A 24,797-nucleotide genomic window follows, 5' to 3' on the forward strand; every position below is an offset into this window, starting at 1 on the left:
ATTCGAAAAGCATCATCACCAAATCATAGATGAAAGAAGTTGAGTTTAGTTGTAGGTTCAAGGGAAACTATAGGTTTGGAAAATTGCAGAACATGAAAAAAAAGAAAAAAAATGAAAAAGAAAAAAAACACGGAGTGATAAAAAGCGATGGAAGAAAAATGGAAAAACTCGAAAACAAATCAGGAGAGGAAAACTTTCTGAAGAGGATTTGTCTCTTCCATAATGTTACGTATTCTATCAAGTTTTCTGGCAGAATTTAAAAATTTCTTTCCGATAATAAAAGATATCGGTGTTAGGATTCAAGAAAACTAAAAATATATCAATCACTCTGTTAACAGTCATAATATTCTTTTTTTCGGCTGGATGTTCAGCAGACCGTAATCCTCCTGGAAACTCTGTTTTGTTTATTTATTTTATACACCTGCTTTTAATATTCACATATTTAACTGAGGGACTTTAATATACAATTTTGTACAATACTGTGTTAGTGCACGACTTTGTGTATAGGGAGCTAAATTAATAATATTCAGAAGTGTAATGAAACTAGAGGAGGTTTCAATCAGCAGAATTTGTCGTTGGACTTTGGGTAACGTCACTTCTCGAACAGAGGAGAATAATAGATTGTCTGAGAATCTGTTGACCGTCATCCACGAAAGATATAATTTGACTGAGTGTGTGTGTATGTCAAACTCTGATAGCGATATTGTAATAAAAGCAATAAGATGAAAACAAATATTCTATTAATACAATCGACCACGGACGAGTCATATTTGATGCCAGTGTGTGGGGTGGTAAGTTAAATGAAAACTTCTTGGTAATGATGTGAGCGAATATTGAACATTATGCCGTTACCTAACAAGCTGCCATATCAGTGTCCATGGTGTAGTTGAGAGTAAAATGGCAATTGAGATAAAGAAGCATGAATAATTGCAATAGACATTTTTCATGTCATTTGAAAGTTCAGTATCTGATTAACGGTAGGGGCTTTAATTTGGTATTTCAGAAATTATCTTTAATAAGGTTAGGCTCCAGGATCAGAGGGTGAATTTTCCCAATTTTTTTTTCTTTGCTAAAAGTCTTCCTTTTGCCTATCAGAAGGCTGTGACATGTGTAGAATTCATCTCCAGCCTCTATAATGCCCCCCCTGGTCATCAACGCCCCCCTTATGTTAATAGTAAAAATACGAAATATCATTAATAATTTTCTAATTTTTTCAGTTTACCCCTTAAAAACTGTTCAAAGTCGTTTTCTCATATCAGTGATACCAAAGAAAATGGGCTCAGGGGAGACTATGATTTTATATCCAATATTTTCGTCATCAGACAAAAATCGTAATTTCTCGTTTTTTCTTTTTCGGGAGAGGGGTGTATTTCTTTGCTTGTCCTGCTCTTATGCCTTAAGTAATATAATATTTAGATGTTTTAGGCCATCAAGTGACATAATACCTAGAAAAACACAGAAGGTTTTTTCCCTAAATCGAAATTTTAATTTTTGGTGAATATTTATTTCTAGGTATCCCTCCATCACCAGCCGGGCTTTCACTAAAGTTAATGCGCATTTTTTTCTTACTGTGTGCTTATTTACTGTTCGATTTTGATAAAACTTTGTCTGCTTGTTTCAGGTTGATAAACAAACATAATTACAGAGCGAATTTCAATTCAAGACATTAGTTTCTCACTGGTCACCAAACAAATTTTATGTCGCTAGCTCCGAATTTCACATTTTTATTCATAAAATCCTTTATTTTCCCTGTAGGATGATAAAACTTACAGAGGATATGCCTTATTATAGTGCTAATAATCCCTGAAAATTTCATTAGCGTGTCTTGATTAGTGTATTTTTGGGAAATATTTTTTACGATTGGCACCCCTTGAATGCGGAGCCTAACCTTTTGCGATAGTTTTCCTTAACCATAACATATGAGGACTAAAAGGAACACGAGATTAAATGATAACAAAGATGCGTTATGAAGTTAGAAATTTGATTATATTAAGATTCGATATTTTTTCCACGCCTTAATCATAGATATTAGATTTGGTCAACATTTTTAAGTATAAAACAAATAAAATATAATTTCACGTTCAAAGAGCAACGGGAGGATAAATCTAGAAATAGGAGTAAAAAGAAGAAGAGGTAGAAGCGGGAAAGATGATAAAACAAACAGTGCTTCAATAAGATAACAGAAAATGTTTTGTTCGCTGCTATTGCTCGCTTCTTTCCTTTGATGTGAATCACATTCATCTGCCATTATTGGGTAAAGCAACTCCCCGTGAATTCTTATTGCGATCCAGGAGATATACGGTCCTTTGAGAGTCTGATCCACGTTGGGTTTCTCACGATTGCCTAAAGTAAATTCTTTTGTTTATCTTAAAAGACCCTCTAGTGTTTGGGTGACTGGAGCGTCTCGTCTTGAAAGGATTGTATTGTATATTCTAATGTAAAGATGGGTGTAAAATAGAACATACGTCAAGTTGTGAGTATGGTTTAGACACACAAGGTGAAAAGGATGACACCAAATTTAAGGATTAACAACTGCGTTTCCATTAATAGCAATAGAGATGGATGATACTTCATGACGATAGATAGAAACAAAGATGGACGATACTTCATGACGATAGATAGGAGCAATGAAAAGGAATCGTTTTATCATTCTAGGTTTCATTTAATTTTCGTATTCAGAGATATCTTGTTAGGTACCAATAAAACATTACTTTGCGGTTTTGGATCCAATGAAATGTTATTTAGCCTTATCATGCTTACGGTATAATAAGAGACTACTGTCTGAGAAGGGTCAGCGTTGAATAGGTTATTCTCATAAAATCGGTTAATAGGAAATATTATTTTTGGTCACACAGAATACGTTCAAGAAATGTACAGTGATATATCATATAACAAAAAGTCTCTCTCTCTCTCTCTCTCTCTCTCTCTCTCTCTCTCTCTCTCTCTCTCTCTCTCTCTCTCTCTCTCTCTCAATTATCTATTCATCATCCCATAAAATGAGAAAAAGAATTGAAAAACACAGCGTACTGGATACTTTCTTTGTATTTATAATGTGTACGAGTCATATTTCACTATCCATTAGCAGACAAACAATGCATGACTGGATAAGGTAACATCCCTTCAGCCCCTGTCAAAATTGACCTGATAAGGGCTCCTTCACTTCTCCCTATGTCACTTATCAACTGATTTGGGTTCATTTCCTTCTGCCTCTTTGACACCTATCCTGTTTGGGGTTCCATCAATTGTGCCACTGTCATACTTGACATGATTGGAGTTTTATCCCTTCTTCCTCTCTTACACTTGACTGAAGTATGGTTCCTTCCCCTCTGCCTCTGTCACACTTGACGGGATTGGGGTTGCATCCCTTCTCCATCGCTTACACTTGACCGGATTGGGGTCACATCTCTTTTACATATGTCACACTTGACCTGATTGGGGTTTCATCCCTTCTACCACCGTCACACTTGAACTGATTAGTGTTCCTTCCTTTCAGTGTCAGTCATATTTGATCTGATTGGTGTTCCTTGCATTCTTCCTTTGTTACTTTTGACCAGATTGGGGTTCCTTCCCTTCTGCCTCTGTCACACTTGACCAGATAGGGGTTTCTTCCCTTCTGACTTTGTCATACTTGAACAGACTGGGGTTCTTTCACTTCGGCCTCAGTCACACTTGACTGGATTAGGGTTCCTTTCCTTCAGCGTCTTTCACACTTGACCAGATTGTGATTCCATCCCCTCTGCCTCTGTCATACTTGACTTGATCGGCTCTCCTTATCTTCTGCCTCTGTCACACTTGACAATAAGGGGGTTACATCCCTTCTTCTTCTGTCACAACTGACCTAATTGGTGTTCCTTCCATTCTTCCTTTCTCATACTTGACCTGATTCAGCCTCTTCTCTCCAGCCTTTGTCACATTTGCCTGGATTGGGGTTCCTTACCTTCTGCCTCTTTCCCACTCGATTTGATTGGGATTCCTTCCCATCTGCCTCCTCCACACTTCACCTGATTGTGGTTCCTTCCCCTATGTCTCTGTTACACGTGACTTGACTGGGGTTTCTTCCGTTTAGCGTCTGTCAAACTTTACCGGATTGGGGTTCCTTCCCTTCTGCCCCCGTCACACTGGACCAGAATGGGGTTCCATCCGTTCTGCCTCTCCCACACTTGACCAGATTATGGTTCCATTCCTTTTGTGTCACACTTGATCGGATTGGGGTTCCATCCTTTCTGCCTCTGTTACACTTCTGCTCATTGGGGTTCCATTCCTTCTGCCTCAGTCACACATGACCTGATTGTGGTTTCTTTCCCTCCCCCTATGTCCCACTTGACCTAATTGAGGTTCTTCCCTTCGGCCTCCGTCACACTTGACCTGATTGGGGTTCATTCCGTTTTGCCTTTCTCACACTTGACCTAATTGGGTTCCTTCCATGTTCCTCTGTCACACTTTACCTGATAGGGGTTTTCCCTCCTGCCACTGTCACACCTGGCGGGATAAGGCTCCATCGCTTCTGCCTCTGTCAAAATTGACCTGATTATGGTTTCTTCACTTCTTCCTATATCATGTTTTAGCTGATTGGAGTTAATTTCCTTCGGCCTCTTTAACACTTAACCTGATAGGGGTTCCATCAATTCTATCACTGTCACATTTGACATGATTGGGGTTCCTTCTCCTCTCTCTCGGTCACACTTGGCATGATTGGGTTTCAATCCCTTCTGCCTCCGTCATGCATTATTATTATTATTATTATTATTATTATTATTATTATTACTATTATTAGTATTATTATTTATAGTAGTAGTAGTAGTAGTAGTGGTAGTAGTAGTAGTAGTAGTAGTAGTAGTAGTAGTAGTATCTATAATGATTTTTTTGTAGTGAACATTGTTTTACTTGCCACATATCAGCAGAAATAAAGTAACAAATAAGAGACTTTAAGAGACCTTATTGGAACCTTTTTTTTATCATATAATAAAAAGATCAGTTATTCAATATGATAATAATGGTAAAGTAACAAAACACACATATGTAACTGCCCATGATTTGAATAAATATTTGGACAGGATCTAAACTCAGATGAAACAATTGCACCAATGTTGAGCTTTGTGATAGACTTGATATGTCGCAATAGTTCAACAATATTGCAAGAACTCTGTTGCTTGTATGCAAATGCAGAGAGAGAGAGAGAGAGAGAGAGAGAGAGAGAGAGAGAGAGAGAGAGAGAGAGAGAGAGAGAGAGAGAGAGAGAGAGAGAGAGAGATGGTAACTGGAGATGATGAGGGAGTATTAAGAGGAAATCTCCCGAACCACTAACTTTCTATAGAGACAGAACAAGTTTGGTAATTGCATGTTCACTTTAACCTGGTTTTGTCAATAGAAATTGGCATAAAAACAGAAAACCTAATAATAATATAATTGAAAAAAAACTTGTTATATTCAACGGCTCTTATCAATAAGGTTGAAATTAGCATAAGAGATGGATAACGCAGTAACAGAAATATAAGCATTTGAAATTAACTTGTTACATTGAACGACTTTTCTACTTTGAGTAAGATACTTGCAGTGAAAAAGAAAACATTGATAGGACACACTTATATCATTGTATATGTATTGCTTATGGCAGTTACATTATATGGCTCCCCGCTGCAGCAGATTAGTATATTGATGCAGGCTGATCTGCTTTAGAGTGTCGTACTGTTAGCCGATCGTCTTGTGCAACATACACAGGTCCTAGATAGTCAATGGTGAATAAATACTTTTCTACCATGTACATTCTTGAGGAAAGTTTCGGTGTGCAGTGCATGACAGGAAATTTGCCTCTGTATGAGGGTGTAAACGATGATTTCTAAACATCTGTCCAAATGAAAAGTGTGCGGGTCTTTTAGTATGTGCTATATTGCCGGGTGTATTATAGGTGCAACTACGGTGCTTAAATATTCCCACATCGTGATGTACGCATTGGAGACTGGGAAGATGAGCTGAACGGAAAAAAAAAATTGCAGAAATGACCAACGAGTGGCCGTATACAATTTTACCGGCTGAGATGTTCAGGGTGTCCTTTCGATTGATCCACTGTCCTAAGAAGACCTCGGCAGTTTTAGGAAACAAACTGGAGATGGTGCTGAGGGCATTAAATCTACATTGAGGGTAAGATAAAAAATTGTCCACCTTTTTGTTAGCTGCAGGGTTGTAAATTCCAGTCTAATGCAGGGTGATCCCAAGAAGATACAATAATAATGTCCATAATTGAGACGGAAAAGTGACACCCCTGCTGAATGTATTATTTATTTTTATCATCATCGTCATTATTATTATGATAATTATTATTATTATTATTATTATTATTATTATTATTATTATTATTATCATCATCATATTTGTTGTTTTTATCATAATTTTTATTATTATTATTATCATCATTACTATTATTACTAACATTATTATTATTATTTTTGTTGTTGTTATTATTATTATTATTATTATTATTATTATTATTATTATTATTATTATTATTATTATTATTATTATTATAATTACTCCTATAAGCTATGATATAACCCTAGTCGGAAAATCAAGATGTTATAAGCTAAAAGGATACAATAAGGAAAAATACCTCAGTAAGGGGACGAAATAAAAATAAAGAACTACAATATAATTAAAAAACAATTGCAATAAAATATTCTAAGATTCTGAACAACATAAATTAGATCTATCAGATATAAATTGTACAAACTTGAAAAAACCGAAGGAAGATAAATATGAGAGAACGGCATGCCTAAGTGAACCTTCAAGCAAGAGTAGTATACAGGAATGGCAGAGAGATGTCGACATTAATGGGTTAAATATGTGATGGACTGTCGAGTGAAGCTAAAATACAGGGTATTTGGTCCGAGTGAGTTTTGAAGGACATATCTCTTTAGAAGTGGTGGAAGTAATGGAAGCCATTTGTATGACCAGTAGTTAATGGGTGAAGGTAGAGTAGCTTGATTCCATTTTGGAAGGTTTTCCATTGAAAAAAGCTAATGGTCAGGTCAATGCATTGATAATTTCTTTGACTACTGTCAATAAAGCAATGCTAAAGCCATCAGTGTAGAGTAGGAGGTGTGCAGTTGGCAAGGGGAAAGGAAAAGCAGCAGCAGTTGACTAACGACAATAGGAGCAATGTTACCGGAATCGGTATAGAGTACGATGATTGCAGTTGGCAGGGGGAAGGTGAATGCAATAGCAGTTGATTAAACCTACTAGAGCAATGTTACAGGCAATGGTGTAGAGTTTAGAGTGCTACAGTTGGCAGGTGAAATCAGTAGCAGTTGATAGAGCTTTCTTTTGTTGACGAAGGCTCCTCCTTGATGGGCACCCACTTCCGTCTTTCTGGCCTGCGCTTGATGATGGAAATGATGATGATGATTGAAGAGAACTAGTCAAAGTAGTTTACTATGCTTAGGAACCCATACAATGCATAGATGTAGACAGTTTAGGAAGTGAGGAACTTCTGTACTACTGGTAACTTCTCAGCGGGGTGGGGGGGGGGTGAACAATCTAGGGAGTGATGCAGGTGTTTGAGTAGATGGTCCTGTTTGGAGGGGGAGATTATTAGTATGCCATATATATAGTATAAGCAAAAGGGAATCAATAGAAGTCTGGACCCTCTATTATGAAAGCCAAAGCAAGAGAGTATGTGTCAAAGGTGGTAGAGATGGAAGACTTGAGGATACATTCTGATAAAATCTCTTTAGGAGTTCAAGGGTCAAGAATAATTTAGCACTCTGAAGGAAGGTGATGCTATTGGAGTACGTTCTGTTGGTGCTGCTGGTCTGTTTTTGTCTGCATGTACCTTAGACACGTGTAATCACCACAGAATCACATAGATTCTCCTTTTTTTCAGGAGGAAGGGCTGGAAAAATGACCATAGATTTGAAATATTTTGACAAAGGAACATTTTTTTTCCATTTCATTGAATGAGCATTTAGCAGCTGCCACAAGAGTCTAGTGTCAAACGTTGATTCTTGCAAACACTGTGTCAGAGTCTTCTTGATAGGGAGATTGATACTGTGATTTTCAGTGGAATAAGTCGGGATATAAAGTAAGGGAGTGAGAGTAGCCATCCCTAGAAGTGCTGATGTGAAGAGCTAAAATAGAGGGGGCAGGTACTGAAAGTGTGGATGAGTAACAGCTAACATTGACTAGGCATTGATGTGCGAATTTAACCTTCAGGTGGAAATGGCTGAAGAATTCCACACTGATGATAGTCAGCGTAATGCTGGCAAGGATAGAATTTCAATGGTAATGATGACTCCAAAAGAGAGTTTCAGCATCTTCTAGCCCTTAGTGGAGATAGTAAATAAAATGGCAGCCACCAGGTAGTCATCAGTAATCTTATAAATGATAGAGTCATGCACTTAAAAATGAATTTTGCAAAAGGGAATAACCTGAGACAGTATCTACTAAAAAGCAGATATTAAGAAAAATCAAAATTGAGGAAGCGGAGGTCAAAATGCAAGTGAAGGCATACTTATATTTTGTTTGTTTCTTTTTTAACAGCCCACCAACTCAGGAGAAGTAGTAGCCAAACTGAGGGCAAGGGGTGTCATTCAGTAGGTGTTGAGGCACTGGCAGGGATCAGCGTTGGTGTATGGCAGATGGTTTTGTCATTGTGTGGTCATGTCACGAGGTGGCCTTTGATGCCTTACACCATTAACTTCTACTTTATTTGGTGTTGTTGGGTTGTTCCCATCGTCAGGAGTGGAGATTTAGAAGCTCATGTTGCTGGGGAAGTGGCTATCCATGAGGTTGTTGACTCTGGTCATCAGGCCCTTCTTGGGCAAAGTGTAGACATCAGTTTCAGAAGACGTCTTGCCAAAAGGAAATGAAGCAGGCTAGTTTTCCGAGAACCATCTGTATCAGGCCGAAGGAAACAATACTGATTATTTCTCTGAGGGCCATCTACACCTTTAGGGACCCATATACTATTGAAAGTGCTGAAAAATCCTGGCTCCACTGATATGGCTAACAATGGTGAGCAATGCTCCAATATGCATGATTTGAGTGCATCCTACTTCAACGTTTGTCCCTTTGCCTGCAATCTGAATCAGAGATTTCTGAGGTGTCATCGGGGAGGGCAGTGATGCTGCGTTATCAAGTGACACCTTTGGTGCCAAACTGAATATTGGTGTTCTGAAGCCAGGAAAACACATCTCTTCGGGGTCTGTGAATAGTAACGTCAGAAACCATACAGCAAATTAAACAGTTAGTCGGGAGGATGGTTGGTTATTCAAGACACTCCAAAAGTAATCAATATTACTGGAGTGGAGGAAAATTTTATATAAAGAAACCTCCCTAACAACTACCATTATTTAGAGAAAACACAGTTATCTATGTCCCAAGGGCATCACATAAAAGTGACAATAGTGTGATTATATTCAACAGATTTTGTCAATAATGTAAACATTAGCCTTGTAGAAAAACCGTACATATGGTATATTTCCTTATTTTCATGTGCATTGCTTCCTGCATGTATATTAAAATATCACCCAAATATAATTTAAATCTAGAATTATTTAAAATGTTCATCCTTTATATGGATAGAATTATATATCGTTAAAGATAATGCAACTTTATTGTCAATGGAATAGAATCCAGATTGTGCAAAATGGTGTTAACTTTAAAAGTATACAGACCAAGATTTCTCTATCGTAGATTTTCCCAGCTGGACAGAGAGTTACAGTTTAGCGTATTTGGATGGACTGGCCATCGTGTGCAATTTATCACTGGAACTGCCTTCTTTACCTCGAGATTTTAAATGCATTTCAACATAATTCTGTTTTTATAGAGATTTATTATAAATTTGTATTACATCTTCTCATTAGCTTTTAGTATAAGGATCATATCCACAGAAAACAAATGCATAGTTTACACTTTTTTTTTCAACTTCCTTTTATATTTGTCCACATTCCTACTTTTCTCTTTTCTTAAATATTATTTTTTCTCAAAATTCGTGATCATTGTTGTTATTTGCTTATAAGTTATATTTGCAATACGATTGCAGGAAATTTGTAGTATGCTAGAACTGTTCCCTTATATAACAATTTTCCATACATTTTTAAATTAAATTTCATATTTTTATTTGTGTTTGTCTTTTCATTTATAAAATATTTCTAGCAAAAAGAATTGATTTGATAAAAGCATCCTAGTATTTTGAAAAGGAAATAAAGAATGTTTCAATTTTTATTTTGATATGATAGATACCTCATTCTATTTTTTTTTTACTCGAGAATTATGATTTTTGGAAACAAAATTATGAAAAGGATGGTTATAATTGCATCATAATCCAAAACTACACAGAGTAATTACGTGATTAGAAATATGATACGAATCCTATTGAATTAAACTGAAACCATATCACGTTTTTTATTGAAATTCAGTGTGGAATATAATGGTCCGGCATTTTGTATCTTACTATTTTATGATACTAATGGATGACCATGTTTTTTGAAGAAAAAATTACCTAATTAATACATTCATGTATTTCCAATTGTCTATAGATGAATGATGGTATGGTTTATATCACAATTATTAGACAAATAAAGAGAAAATCAAATAAAAAAGAAATTGGGCTAGAAAAGGGGCGTTAATCATTAATCTAAAAAGCTTTTAGGAAATCATCCCACTTGTTTCAAAAAAGCTAATAAACTTTAATGTTATTGTCCTTTTTTTTTCTTTTTTTAAAAAAACCTGGTTAGTCTTGCCACAAATTGCTGGATTTTTGTTTCTTCTTTTTTTTTTTTTTTTTTTGCTTTTAACCTCTTATATGTAAGCTCGTTATCTGTTGAATAAACTTTCTTTTGCCTTCACCTTACCTCTCTGATACTACCTAACAACTACTGTGCCTAATACAATTTCTGAATAATTATATAACATTGGGAAGGATTATAGTGATGAAGCTCATAATTTTTTTTTCCAAGATTTCAATCTTGATCAATCTTTTTTTTAGGTGAATTATGTTTATATAACTTTGCTTCAAATTTCATTGGATAAATAGTATTACTCAAATAGTTTTTTTTTTTTTTTTTTTTTTTAGACAATCTTTAAAACAATTATGCTTAGAAATCCAATCAGGAATTTGAATAAAATTCAAGTATAAAACAGCAGTTTTTTTCCCTTTGTCTTTACAGTTTAACGGTATTGAAATAATTTATTGGATCATTTATAACTAAGCATTCACTCACATTGTAATCTATCATCGATATTGAAAATGAAATGTAGTTTATGGAAGGTCTGTCATTGAAATTCAAATAGGAATTAAGAGAAGTTAGAAACTAATATTTTTTTTCTTTCCAAGATTTTTTACTGATATGAAATATATCAGAAGGCTAAAACTTTCCAAAGATTTAAAATATTTTCACCTTTTTTAATGAATCATGCAATCAAATTGATTGCACTTAGGGTACAGAATGTTACCATTAAGTAGATCTTGACCAATCTTTCTATGGTAGTCTTTTCTAAATAACTATCAAGTCACATGCAAATATCATATTAATCTTTCGATTTCTGAAAAGAGAAATAGATTTGTGGTCGATGCCTTGATATGATATCGGAAAAGTATTTCCAGAATTGTTTTTTTTTTCTTTTTTTATTACTAGGGATAATATATCACGTTATGATATTGAAATCTCGAACAATTCGGAGAATTTTCAATTTGAATTTGAAAAAAAATCACCAATGAAAACTTTTATTTTTTCGGTCATTTTGTGGAGGAAGAAATGAAAATTCCTCTATCCTTTTCTAATTTTGATGTATACATATGTTTTTACTTGTGAAAGATTTATGTTTTGACAATCTAAGTTCGTGAGCTTGAAATATTTTATATTGGGGTTTGGTAAATCATACTTTTGTCTTCATACTATTTTTTTTTTAAATCATATTTTCCACATAACTAGTAAATTTCTAACATTCAAAAGATATTCTTTTTATACATTGATAGATTTGGTTAACTGAAAATCCCAATATGGCGATGATATATGCACAAATAATATTCCTCCTGGCCAATAAACATAAGTGGGTAACATCTGAGCATTAATAAATACATGATATACGTGTTATGATGTTTTCCATAACTCATTACACCATATTCGTGAGAAAGATTTTGAAACTGTCTTGTTTATATTAATGCTCCAATGGCTGTTGATGGACTCATTTCTCTCGAACATATTTCGGTTTCAACTCTTCTTTTCTGATTGCAACATACTTGACTTTATTCTCTTTTAAACAATAAGTGATACATGAAGATAAGAGTAGCCTAGTTACAAGTTTTAGCAGACTAATCTGCTTTGTCTTTAAGATGCCTAATAATTGCTGAGATAAACTTTTTGATGATACAGTTCTATAGATGGTGAAACGATCATTTCTAATTCACAAAAAGGCTAGAAAAGCCCTCTAAGAATGCAGACCTCCGTCAAGGCAGCATTTTTCTCAAAACCATTGTGCCTTTCCCAAAACCAATTATTAATTTCCAGCTCCCGACATAACAGTATAAAATCCCTGCAAAGTTTCATCAAATTACGATTAAAATATTGAAGGTACGGTTAATGAACGTATTTGTCCATTTGTTCGGCCTTGAGCAAGGACTCAACCTTGACCTTCGACCTTCATAGCTCTTTACATAACGGTTTAAAAACACTGCAATTCTCTTTTTTTTTTTTTTTTTTTTTTTTTTGCAATTAAAATTGTGACCCTATGTTGATGACCGGGATTTGACCTCTTGCTCGACCTTGACCTTGGATTTGACTTTACCCTTTGCCCTTAACATATATTATTTGGCGTGGATTTTCATAGACTAAAATATGAACCAAGTTCGCAGTCTCTGTGACAGTTATTACCAAACCTTTGGCTTATTAGGTGAACTGGACATTCTGCATGATGGAAACCTTGACATTTAACCCTGACCTTCCAAAGTGTAATAATTTCTTGTTTTTTCATAACAGCTTCTCCTTGCAAGTTTCATTATTTTTCGGTTAAAATTGTGGCCAGGATGGTGTTCACAAACAAACACACACACACATAAACCAACACACAAACAGGTGGTAAAATTTAATCTCCTCCCAACTTTGTTTTCGGAGGTGATCATGGTGGCATTATAAGATAAGAGTACAATATTGAAACAGCACTTGGTAAAAACTGGTATCATCATTTCACCTTTCATATTTAGCAATTCATAACCTTTCATAATATACTGTAATGTGTGTATCTTTAACAAGAATAAATTTTCTATTTCTTTGAATATTGCTCGGTCATACAATAGACGTACTGGTGAGATAATTAAGGATATTGATCATTAATCGAAATATCAAGCAAGAAATAGTTTATACAAATAACTTACAGAAAATGTATTTCATACCGACGAGACACCTCAAAAATATATATTGAATGTGTGGTTATGAAAACATTAGTATCCATTTTGTATAATAATAGATTATCAACGGATATACTACTATTTAATAAACAATGTAAGCACATAATAGATACTTATCAACAGGTAACAGTTAACTGACCAATGACGGCAGGTTGAGAAAATAATAAAGGACTAGTATAATAGGTAAAAAAATGTCTTGTTATCGCACCATCTAGACTCAGCGCTCCTGGTTTAATATAGACAGTTTTCTTTCCCATACATAGGTTAAACACCTTGTTAAAAAGAGATTATCAGTAAAGTCGAAGGTATTGCCAAAAATATTAATTGTATGTCATTTAGGACAAAAACTTGCATAAAAATCGCAGGAGATAATTTATGTAGAATCAGATTTTAGATAATTTAATGTGCTGGAAATATCGAAGTTTTCACATAAGCCTTGTTGGTTGAATCACAATCAATGGTTGAATTGAGTTATAGAGCCTAACAGTTCCTGATTATTATAATAACACAAATGCTGAGAACAATCCATTTCATGCTAAGTGAAGATTCGGTTCGCATCCTTTACAAGGCACAGGGCTCGTGTTTCACATTAAGGATCACGAAGTTATATATGACACAGGGGAAGGTACCGAAGCACATGGCAAGGGTTTCACAATCCTCTTACGGCAAAAAAATGATCGTCATTTTTTTTTTTTTTTTTTTATTATTAGTTCATAATTCAGTAAATTAGAACAAGAATGAGGTTAAGTTTTACAGCCGGAATGACGTCTAATATTTAGTTGAAAAAAAAAACGTTAAAATTTACACTGCTGTGATAAAAACTCTGAGTTCTCCATACAAAGAATTGGACTCACGCTCATTTTATTATCAATTTACGATATGAATTACATCATGCAAAGGTAAAAGATAACGATAAAGTGTTCGTTGTTCAGCAAATGAAACTGCTTCAATATAATCATTATTTGGATCTTCAAACTCATGAATTATATTTGCCATTATTGATATCTTATATATATCGCAAAAAAATCCCTCTTTTTTTGGCCTGGTAAATCTATAATACTAAAATCCTAAAGTATGACGGTGACGTTATTCATCCCTTCGACTAAGTGTGTTAAAATAAGTTCCGAGAAACACTTCCGAACTTTTTCCAGCTTTAGAAGTAACCGAAGAAGCTGTAGTTATTCCCGCTAATGAAGATAATTAAAAAAAAAAAAAAAAACATTTAATTCAAGTCGAACTATTCATTTTAATAAGTCAATCATTCAAGTAGCCCACTGGAAAACGAAGAATTTTAATTCAATTAATAATGATTGACTTATATCCTGAGTTCGGTTAAGAACTTTATATTCACGTCTATGTTAATAATAATAATAATAATAATAATAATAATAATAATAATAATAATAATAATAATAATAATAATAAAAATAATAATAATAATAATAACAATAATTATTATTATTATTATTATTATTATTATTATTATTATTATTATTATTATTGTTGTTGTTGTTATTTTTATCAGACAAGGTACAATACTAGAAGGAAACGCAAATGGTCTAAGCACGACGGAACCAAAAGTGAAAAATAACCCAGTGAGGAAAGAAAAGGAAATAATCAAACTTCATTATCCTTTACACCAACTTAATAACGTTTTAGATATAAGTTTTCGGGGTGTAGTCAGGAGCAAGGTTCATGAGAGATATTGCTACACAGTGAACAAATAGAAAGATTATATTTCAAATGCATTTTTGGTAGCAAAGGATAGAGCTTATAGTATAATGCTATCTACAATATGTTTTCCAGGTGAAGGGCTGTGAGATGAATATCAGATATAATTGATGAAAATTATGAGGTTATGTTCGACCTAGATGTATCTTTGAACAATTTCTATAAAGAGAAATGTCAATCCTATTTTCAGGAAAATATGACTATATAGAATAAAAGATTTCTCAAGTTCCAAAGGGAAATAATTAGTCTTGAATCTTATCGATAGATAAAAACCTAATATTAGTAGAAATAGTAGTAGAATTTTATAGTTACCATCAAGCAAAGATACAGGAGAGAGAGAGAGAGAGAGAGAGAGAGAGAGAGAGAGAGAGAGAGAGAGAGAGAGAGAGAGAGAGAGAGAGAGAGAAAGAGAGAGAGAGAGAGAGAGAGAGAAAGAAATATATTTGTCTATTCTTTTCTTTACATTCCTTAACAATACTACGTTCAATAGTCTTCGCAAAATTCAGACGTCTGGCACCAAAACGATTGGCAGCTGCCAAACAGATGTTCGCTGAAATGAAGGAAATGGGCCTTTGATAAAAGGCCTCCAGCCCATGGTCGTCACCCTTACACACCATTCTGAAGAAAGACGGCTCCCTCCATCCGTGCGGGGATTACAAGCACCTGAACATGCAAACAGAACCGGATTACTACCCCCTTCCAAAAATTGCTGACGTGACCTCCTACCTGCACAAAGCTAAGGTTTTCTCTAAGCTCGACCTCCTGAAGGGGTATTATCAGGTGCCTATGAACCCAGAAGACATCCCCAAGACTGCCATTACCACTCCGTTTGGTACATACACCTTCAATTACTCCTGTTTTGGCCTTTGTAATGCTGGGGCCACATTTCAACGTCTCATGGATGACATCTTAGGGGACCTCCCCTTCTGTGTATCTTATGTGGACGACATACTTGTGTTCAACTCCTCAAAAGAGGAACACCTCCATCACCTGCGCATCGTGCTCGACCGCCTGCAACATAATGGCCTTGTAGTCCAGTATGACAAGTGTACCTTTGGCGCCAACGAAGAGTCGTTCTTAGGGCACCGCATCACTCCCGAAGGAGTCCATCCCCTCCCTGAGAAGGTAGCAGCCGTTCAAGACTTCCCTGTGCCCTCGACCGTCAAAGCTCTGCAGGAATTTTTGGGCATGATCAACTATTATCACGGTTTTCTGCCAGCCATTGCCGCCACTCTTGCTCCCCTCTACGCCTCCCTCAAGGGCAAGCCAAAGGACCTGAAGTGGGGTCCTCTTCAAGAAGCAGCCTTCTGCAATACAAAGAAGGCCCTATCAACTGCTGTGACTCTCACTTTTCCTATCCCACATGCCCCTCTCCTTCTCTCCACCGATGCCAGCAACGTCGCTATTGGTGCAGTACTCGAGCAGGTGGTCAACAGCTCGCCCCGCCCATTGGCCTTCTTCAGGAGAAAACTGTCCAAGGCAGAATCGGGTTATTCTACCTTCGATCGGGAATTGCTGGTGTTGCACTTGGCTGTTCGTCACTTTCGCCATTTCTTATAAGGTACGCCCTTCGTCATTCGCACAGACCACATGCCAATGGTGCACGCCTTTACTCGACAGTCTGATGCCTGTACCCCCGTCAACGCCGACATCAATGAATCCCGTTGCCGATGTCCTGTCAAGAAACACGTTGGCTGCCGTTCAACTGGGATTGGATTACAACGCCCTGGCTGAAGCCCAACGTCAATATCCAGAGTATTAAGCATGTAGGACATCCTGCACGTTCCTCCGTTGGGAAGAATTCCCCCTCGAAGACTCCAACACCACCCTTCTCTGTAACGTCAGTACAGGTAGACCGCAACCATGGATCCCTACTCCCATCCGCCGGCAGGAGTTTGATTTCATTCATGGCCTTACACATCCTTCATGCCGTTCTGCTGCACAGCTGCTGAAGACGAAGTTCATTTGGCACTGCCTTTCTAAGGATGCTAAGGATTGGGTCCGCGCCTCTACTTCTTGCCAAACTTCCAAAGTACATCGACACACGGATTCAGGAGTGGGCACCTTTCCTCAACCTCAGCATCGTTTCGCACACATTCACATCAACGTTGTAGGTCCCCTACCCACATCACAAGGACATCGTTACCTGTTTATCGTCATCGACCACTCCACTCATTGGTCTGAGGCCATTCCCATGGAAACTGCAACATCCACCTCAGGATGGATTGCAAGATTTGGTATCCCTGAACATATTACTTCTGACAGGGGTACCACTTTCACCTCTCAATTGTGGACATCATTAGCGAACCTCCTGGGTATCACCCTACATCACACAACGGCCTACAACCCAGCTGCCAATGGAATGGTTGAACGTTTTCATCACAACCTCAAAGCAGCTTTGATGTCCCACTACAAGGATTCCAACGGGTTTGCTCAGATTCCCTGGGTCCTCCTGGGACTAAGGACCACTCCTAAAGACGCCCTCGACATCTCGGCCGCTGAAATGGTGTATGGCGATCAATTGATCGTCCCTGCCGAATTTCTTCCTTCTACAACTTCCACCGACGATCTCCAGCGCATACGTCATGTCGTGGAAAATTTACTCCATGCCGCCAGACTTACAAGCCCCCTGCGAAGCATCACATACCGACAGACTTGCACTCTGCAACGTAAGCCTACCTGCGCAACGACACTAGCAAGCCACCGTTAACGCCCCCTTACACGGGCTCTTTCCTTGTGATCCGACGGAGTCCGAAAGTATTCCTACTAAACATTCGTGGCCAAGAAGACTGGGTCTCCATTGATCATCTAAAACCTGGTTATCTCCTGCCAGATGACTCGCCTACAGTTCGCCTCTCTAGATCAGGACGCTCTATTTAACATGTACATATGTCATTTTTAGGGGGGGAGCCATGTACCAACCATGTGTTGCACGTTCGTACATAGTTCATTTTGTGCTTGTAACTTCTTTCTCCCCTCGCACTAAAAAGAACCTTAAAAACATGTCTTGTTTCTCCTCTGTAACATTGTTTTTTTAGCATGAAAATGCTTATTGCCTTGAACTTTTGTATATAAAGGAGAGTGTTCTATAATAAATACACTCGGTTGTTTTCAACTTCCCTTTGAGTCACACCCTTCTCTCGGCCCGTCAGTATATATATATATATATATTTATATATATATATATATATATATATATATATATATATATATATATATATATATATATATATATATATATATATATATATATATATATATATATATATATGTATATATATGTATATGTACATATATATATATTTATATATATATATATATATATATATATATATATATATATATATATATATATATATATATATTACTATTATCATTATTAATTGCTAAGCTACAACTCAAGTTGGAAAAGCAGAATGTTATAAGCCTATGGGCTCCAACAAGGAAAATAGCTCAGTGAGGAAAGGAAACCAGGAAAGAAAAAATATTTCAAGAATAAAATAAAAAAGAATATCTCCTTTAAAAAACAAAAGTAAGAGAAATTAGAGAGAAGAGTGTGCCCGAGTGCACCCTCAAGCAAGAGAACTCTAAAACAAGATAGTGGAAGACCATGGTACAGAGGCTATGGCACTACCTAAGACTAGAGAACAATGGTCTGATTTTGGAGAGTCCTTCTCATAGAAGAACTGCTTACCATAGCTAAAGAGTCTCTTCTACCCTTACCAGGAGGAAAGTAGCCATTGAACTATTGCAGTGCAGAAGTTAACTCCTTAGTTAAGAAGAATTGTGTGGTGTCTCATTGTGGTCAGGTGTATGAGGAGAGAGGAGAATTTGTAAAAAAAAAAAAATAAGCCAGATAATTCGTAGCATGTGTAGGGAAAGGCAAAAGTGAACCGTAACCAGAGAGAAGGATCCAATGTAGTACAGTCTGGCCAGTTAAAAGACACCATAACTCTCTAACGGTAATATATATATATATATATATATATATATATATATATATATATATATATATATATATATATATATATATATATATATATATATATATATATTTCAAAACATTTTTGTTAAACAAAGAATTACTGCTTCTTAGTAAAGGAAAACCAAAATATTAATTAATTTTATTACCCAACCATTATTATTCCAAAATATACAAATTAACTCCACGATAACGTTATAATTGCATCATAATTGATATTTTATATAAAAAATAAGTTGAACAATGTAAAATAAATGGTAGAAATATTATACAATTCTCAGAAAATTTTACATTGTAAGTATTATATGGGAAATTTCAAAACCTAAAGAGAGAGAGAGAGAGAGAGAGAGAGAGAGAGAGAGAGAGAGAGAGAGAGAGAGAGAGAGAGAGAGAGAAAGAGGGGGGGATAAAATGGGATTCTATATTTAGAACTTACTAATTTTTATTATTATTATTATTATTATTATTATTGTTATTATTATTATTATCCAAGCTACAACTCTAGTTGGAAAACAATATACTATAAGCCCAAGGGTTTCAACAAGGAAAAAGAGCCCAGTGACGAAAGTAAATAAGGAAATAAATAAATGATGAGAACAAATTAACAACAAATCATTCAAAAAACAGTAACCACGTCAAAACAGATATGTCATATATAAACTATAAGAAGACTTATATCAACCTGTTCAACATAAAAACATTTGCTGCAACTTTTAACTTGTGAAATTCTACAGATTCAACTTCCTGATTAGGAAGATCATTCTACAACTTGGTCAGAGCTGGAATAAAACTTCTAGAATACTTTGCAATATTAAGTCTTATGATGGAGAAGGCCTGGATATTAGAATTAACTGCCTGCCTAGTATTACGAAAAAGATGGAATTGTCCAGGAAAATCTGGATGTAAATAATGGTCAGAATAATGAAAAATCTTATGCAACATACATACAGTAATGAAGTAATGGAACGACGGTGCCAAAGATTAATATCTAGATCAAGAATAAGAAATATAATAGACCGTAAGTTTCTGTCCAACAAATTAAATTAAGATAAGAATCAGGAGCTGAACACCAGACAGGAGAACAATACTCAAAACAAGGTAGAATGAAAGAATCAAAACTCTTCTTCAGAATAGATTGATCACCTAAAATCATGAAAGATGTTCTCAATAAGCCACTTTGCTTTAATGAAATGTCAGAAACACACGTTTATTTGTTTTCCTTGGCTTCATCTGAGTTATCATCAAGAAAGCTTAGTAATTTTTTTTATCTTGTTGATAATGTACTAGTAGTACTAATCATTCTCAATTGAGGTAGTGCATTGGACGAGATCATGTAGATCTTGAAGATACTCATTCGACAAAGGTATTGGAAGATGTATGCAGGAGGATATATAGTCTGAAGGCTTTTTATGAGAGCCTGCCTCTGTCCTTCATGAGTTATAATTAATGCTGGTCCGAAATGTTTGTCAGACCATATCTGATTGTAATGGCGAAGCCCTTCTTGTATCTGAAGTCATACACAATGTCCTTAGGATTAAGTAACATCACTTATGATACGATGCTGGAACCCCTCAAATTTGAAGAAGCCATTTTTTGTCATATCAACAACAGGAAAGTTACCCTTGACATCGTGGTTGATAAGTTCAATGTAATCATAAAAGCAGCTTACAGAACTTTCCTCTCTTAGCCTTTCCTCAATGTATACACAATGCAGATCACGATATATTAAAGAGTATCCTTCACCAAAGAAACCTCGACAGCCTTTGATTACATTGATCAGAAAGGAGAACTACCTTGTTTAAGTTCAAATATAATTAGCCCTCATAAAATGGTTAACACCATTTATTATCTTGCATGACCTCGCCATGCTTTAACTTTATCTCTCATGCATCTGCATGATATCCACTGTTTACATTTTTATAAATGGAACCTACCTTGGAAGTTGGAAAATTTTACCATTTGATATTTTCCCTTGAGGTTGATGTTTATCGATACTTTGTCAGGTGTATTTTATAATTCTTTTGTGTCAGCTCATATAAAACACCTTCCTTAAACATGTATATATGAAACGAGATATTAGATATCATAACGACCCATTTATGAAATGTACTGGAAATATCTGAATATTTGGCTGTAACAATCAGGTGACGTTCAGGATATTGTATCTCCAATGGAGAAGTTATTCCTTCAAAGGTTCTTGATATGTCAGGATAAATATTTCAGGTCAGCTTGATATACTTATCAAGATCATAAAAAAATGGGATCCAAAATGAGATAAAAGACAGAGTACGCAAACAGAAACATTATAACTTTAAACGTGTAATACGACACCGGAGATTAATCATTCTCTAATAAGTTATATACTTTGAAAAAAAATATATAAAGAAAACAACTCGAGATTTTCTTTTTTAACATAACTTTTCAATGGGCACAATGCCCACTTTATATTGTTAGCAATATTCATGGTGTTCACATACTAAATTTCTTTGATAAAATGTCAACTTCGAACTATACTTCGCACGAACACGTATGTATTAATATAAGCAAAGAAGTTAGACTTTACCCAAGTGTTGTTTTCTCTCTACAGAAAAGGAGATAGTTTATCTATCTTACTTATAAACTCATTTCAGATGCAATAGCAAATACCTACGTTTGTTTTTGAAAGACGATAACTGAATTTTTGGGATAAAAAGATCACATATAAAGCATTAACTTAGATTTGTGTCGCTTGAATTCGTCTACTAATAATTATATGTCCGTAGAGTATTATGAGCAGATGCCATAGAGAATTGTGATCTAGTTTATATTCATCTTAGTATATGATTTCGTAACAATATTTCTTTTTCAAATAATTCATGGAAGACTTTTTGTTTTTAGCGCCTTTCATCAATGATATTTAATTTATCTGATAAAAATAAATACAGGTTACGATGAAATTGCCACGCAAAGAAACCGCTCAAGCCATTATTCCATATTCTCATGATATTGAAAATTCATTAAAAATAAAAAAATAAAAATATCACTTTATTTGAATACTATATTTCCTCTACAATATGTTCATTTTACTGCCATATGGTTTAAAACTCATGTGATTTTAAATAAATTTCACGTGGACTTCGAAAAGTTAATAATTGTGTCATGTGTGCTGCTGGGAAGTTATGCAAGAGCCAAGTCCACAACAGTGAATCTAAATTACTGACATAAATATTGCTTAGCAGAAACTTTCCCATTTCTTTACATATACGTACTTATAATTACTTTCGAACGCATTGATATTTAAACTGGATATAATCCTTAAAACTATATTTTCTAGGAGTAATGATATACGAAACCACAAATAAATACCACCATTGACAGCAAATTTTAAAACAAAACTCTACTACAGTCATTTTAACAGAACATTCAATTCCAAATTCTTGTTTCGTTCCAGATCATTGTCATTCAAATAAAAACATTTCCGAGATCAATCCAATTGAAAGTCCTTTTATAATTCAGGTCATAATCAGCCAGTCAATATTTCCATGAACAATCCTATTTAGATTCTTTATACAATCTAGATCATAATCGGCCAAGTCAATATAATCTAATTGAAAATCGTAATCGTTCCCTATAATCTTGAAGTCAGCTTTCACATGAAGTGGTACAAAAAGGAGGAAATTTGATATGTAATAAAACTAGAAGTATACAAACTTGCAAACACTCCTAGTTAACTAAACTATCGCACTTTAGCCAAAATGTATATGAATTAATCAATGTTATCTTTAATAACCAAATTAAGACAGGATGAAATAATACTGACTGATCATCTAATAATGGAAGTTAATGGAATCAATCAAAATCTCATTCTCCTTTTAAAGTCAAAATGATATAATTAATCGCTCAAGACATTCACTAACGTCCTAAACTATCTAATAATAAAAAAAAAATACACAAACTCCTTTAGATATGTCAACTTTCTTATTTGCTAGGAACAATCAGTAGTCTTAATACTCTGTTCTCAAGCTATATAGGAAAAATAATATAATAAACCGATCATCCATAATACGAGGTACACATTATAATTATAATAGGATGCAACTGATTAATAACTTAGATAACATCTATAATCACAGTAAGTATAGAATCCACAATTACATAATTATTAGAGAGAAAAGGCCAATAGGAGAAATTAGCTTATATCGTATTTCTTGAATGGGATAACTTTGAACTAATGTTCCTTTCATTTTTAATGAAATTAAAACTATGTTTTAAAACCATAGGAATTATCAACAGAGAACCATAGATTTCATAGCAGCCTCTTCCTACCTGGAAGAAGAGGATGAAAAGGAATTCCTGGCTCCTGGGAACAAGTCCTTCAACATAATATGACTCCTTTGATCAATGTGAATCTATTAAGATTTATATCTGGGAAAATCCTGTTATCTCAGGAGCAGTCTGATTCAAATCCGATTCCTTAGATTGGCATTTCTGATATTATTATTGGATACAACTGCTAAGGTTGCATCGGTATTGATTGTCGAAGTCAATATAATGAGATAATTACGTTTGGGTTGCAGATGATGAGGAAGACCCAATAACCCTCTTGGAATAAGATGATGACATATATGAACATGAAAACAAAGTTTTATTAATGATGATGACAAAGCGTTCGATGATCATAGGTCTGTTACATATGATGACGACTGCAATAGTTTTAATACTGTATATGTGGTGAGTTAGAGTAATGCCATTGTCCGTAAGAATGTTGGTTTGAGATAAAGATATTTCGTATGGATGTTTTCTGCTGTCAATAAGGAAATATAGATGTAGAATACATTTAATATGAAATTATATAGCATGTAGGCATCCAAAGTATTTGAGTAAGGGATATATATTCATATAATCTACCCATATTTTACTTTATTTACATTTAAGTGTTTTTAAAATCTTTCATCCTTAAATCTTACTCCAAACTCCTTGTTACTTTACCAGTATAAACTTGAAAAATTACATTTGCTTCGAAATACTCCTTTCATGAAAAATATCATCAGCTGTTGCTAAACACGGAAAGGGATTTTACTCAAATGGAAATAAGACACTTAGAGGTCAGTTGTTGCATTCTTTCATGTCAGTGAGACGAAACATAGTAATTATTCGATGAAATTTGTACATGAACCATTGAAACAGATAATGAAGCAAATTATATGAATATAAAAATCATTCCTGCAACATAAAATTATTTGGTAGTATTTGGCTAGAGGCGTAAATAATACGAACGTATGATTATTTTAAAAGGAATAAAATTTTCTTCTTACAGGAAAAGAAGGGGAATTAAGTAGCGGAGAGAAACAAAACCATAGTACTTTAAAAAAAAAAAAAAAAAAAAAAAAAAAAACAATACTATAGAAAAGACAACAACAGGGTATAGTATTTTGATGAAACGTATACCTTTTTTCTTGGGTATCTATAGAAGGCATATGATCTCCGCATTATGCTTGAAGATTCATACGTGAAATGTAAGCCATATTGCAAAAAAAAAAAAAAAAAAAAAAAAAAAAAAAAAAAAAAAAAAAAAAAACAGACAGGAAGACAAGGAGTGTATTGTATCGTATTATCATTCATTTATTCTATGCCATTATTACTGAGACTTACGTTGTTTTTATTCATTATTCTAATAGAAATAATAAATTTTCATAAATCAAATTT

General features: G+C 34.8%; 1 protein-coding gene across 1 annotated transcript in view; it reads right to left on the reverse strand.

Moving 5' to 3' along the window:
- Positions 1–8,957: 8,957 nt before the first annotated feature.
- The window catches only part of LOC137628609 (uncharacterized), a 47,847-nt gene continuing 32,007 nt past the window's right edge, over positions 8,958–24,797 (reverse strand). Inside the window, exon 3 of the mRNA XM_068359762.1 lies at positions 8,958–9,196. Coding sequence (XP_068215863.1) covers positions 8,958–9,196 — 239 coding nt within the window. The remainder of the gene's footprint in view (positions 9,197–24,797) is intronic.

This window comes from Palaemon carinicauda, chromosome 36, assembly GCF_036898095.1.
Source record: "Palaemon carinicauda isolate YSFRI2023 chromosome 36, ASM3689809v2, whole genome shotgun sequence".
NCBI lineage: Eukaryota > Metazoa > Arthropoda > Malacostraca > Decapoda > Palaemonidae > Palaemon > Palaemon carinicauda.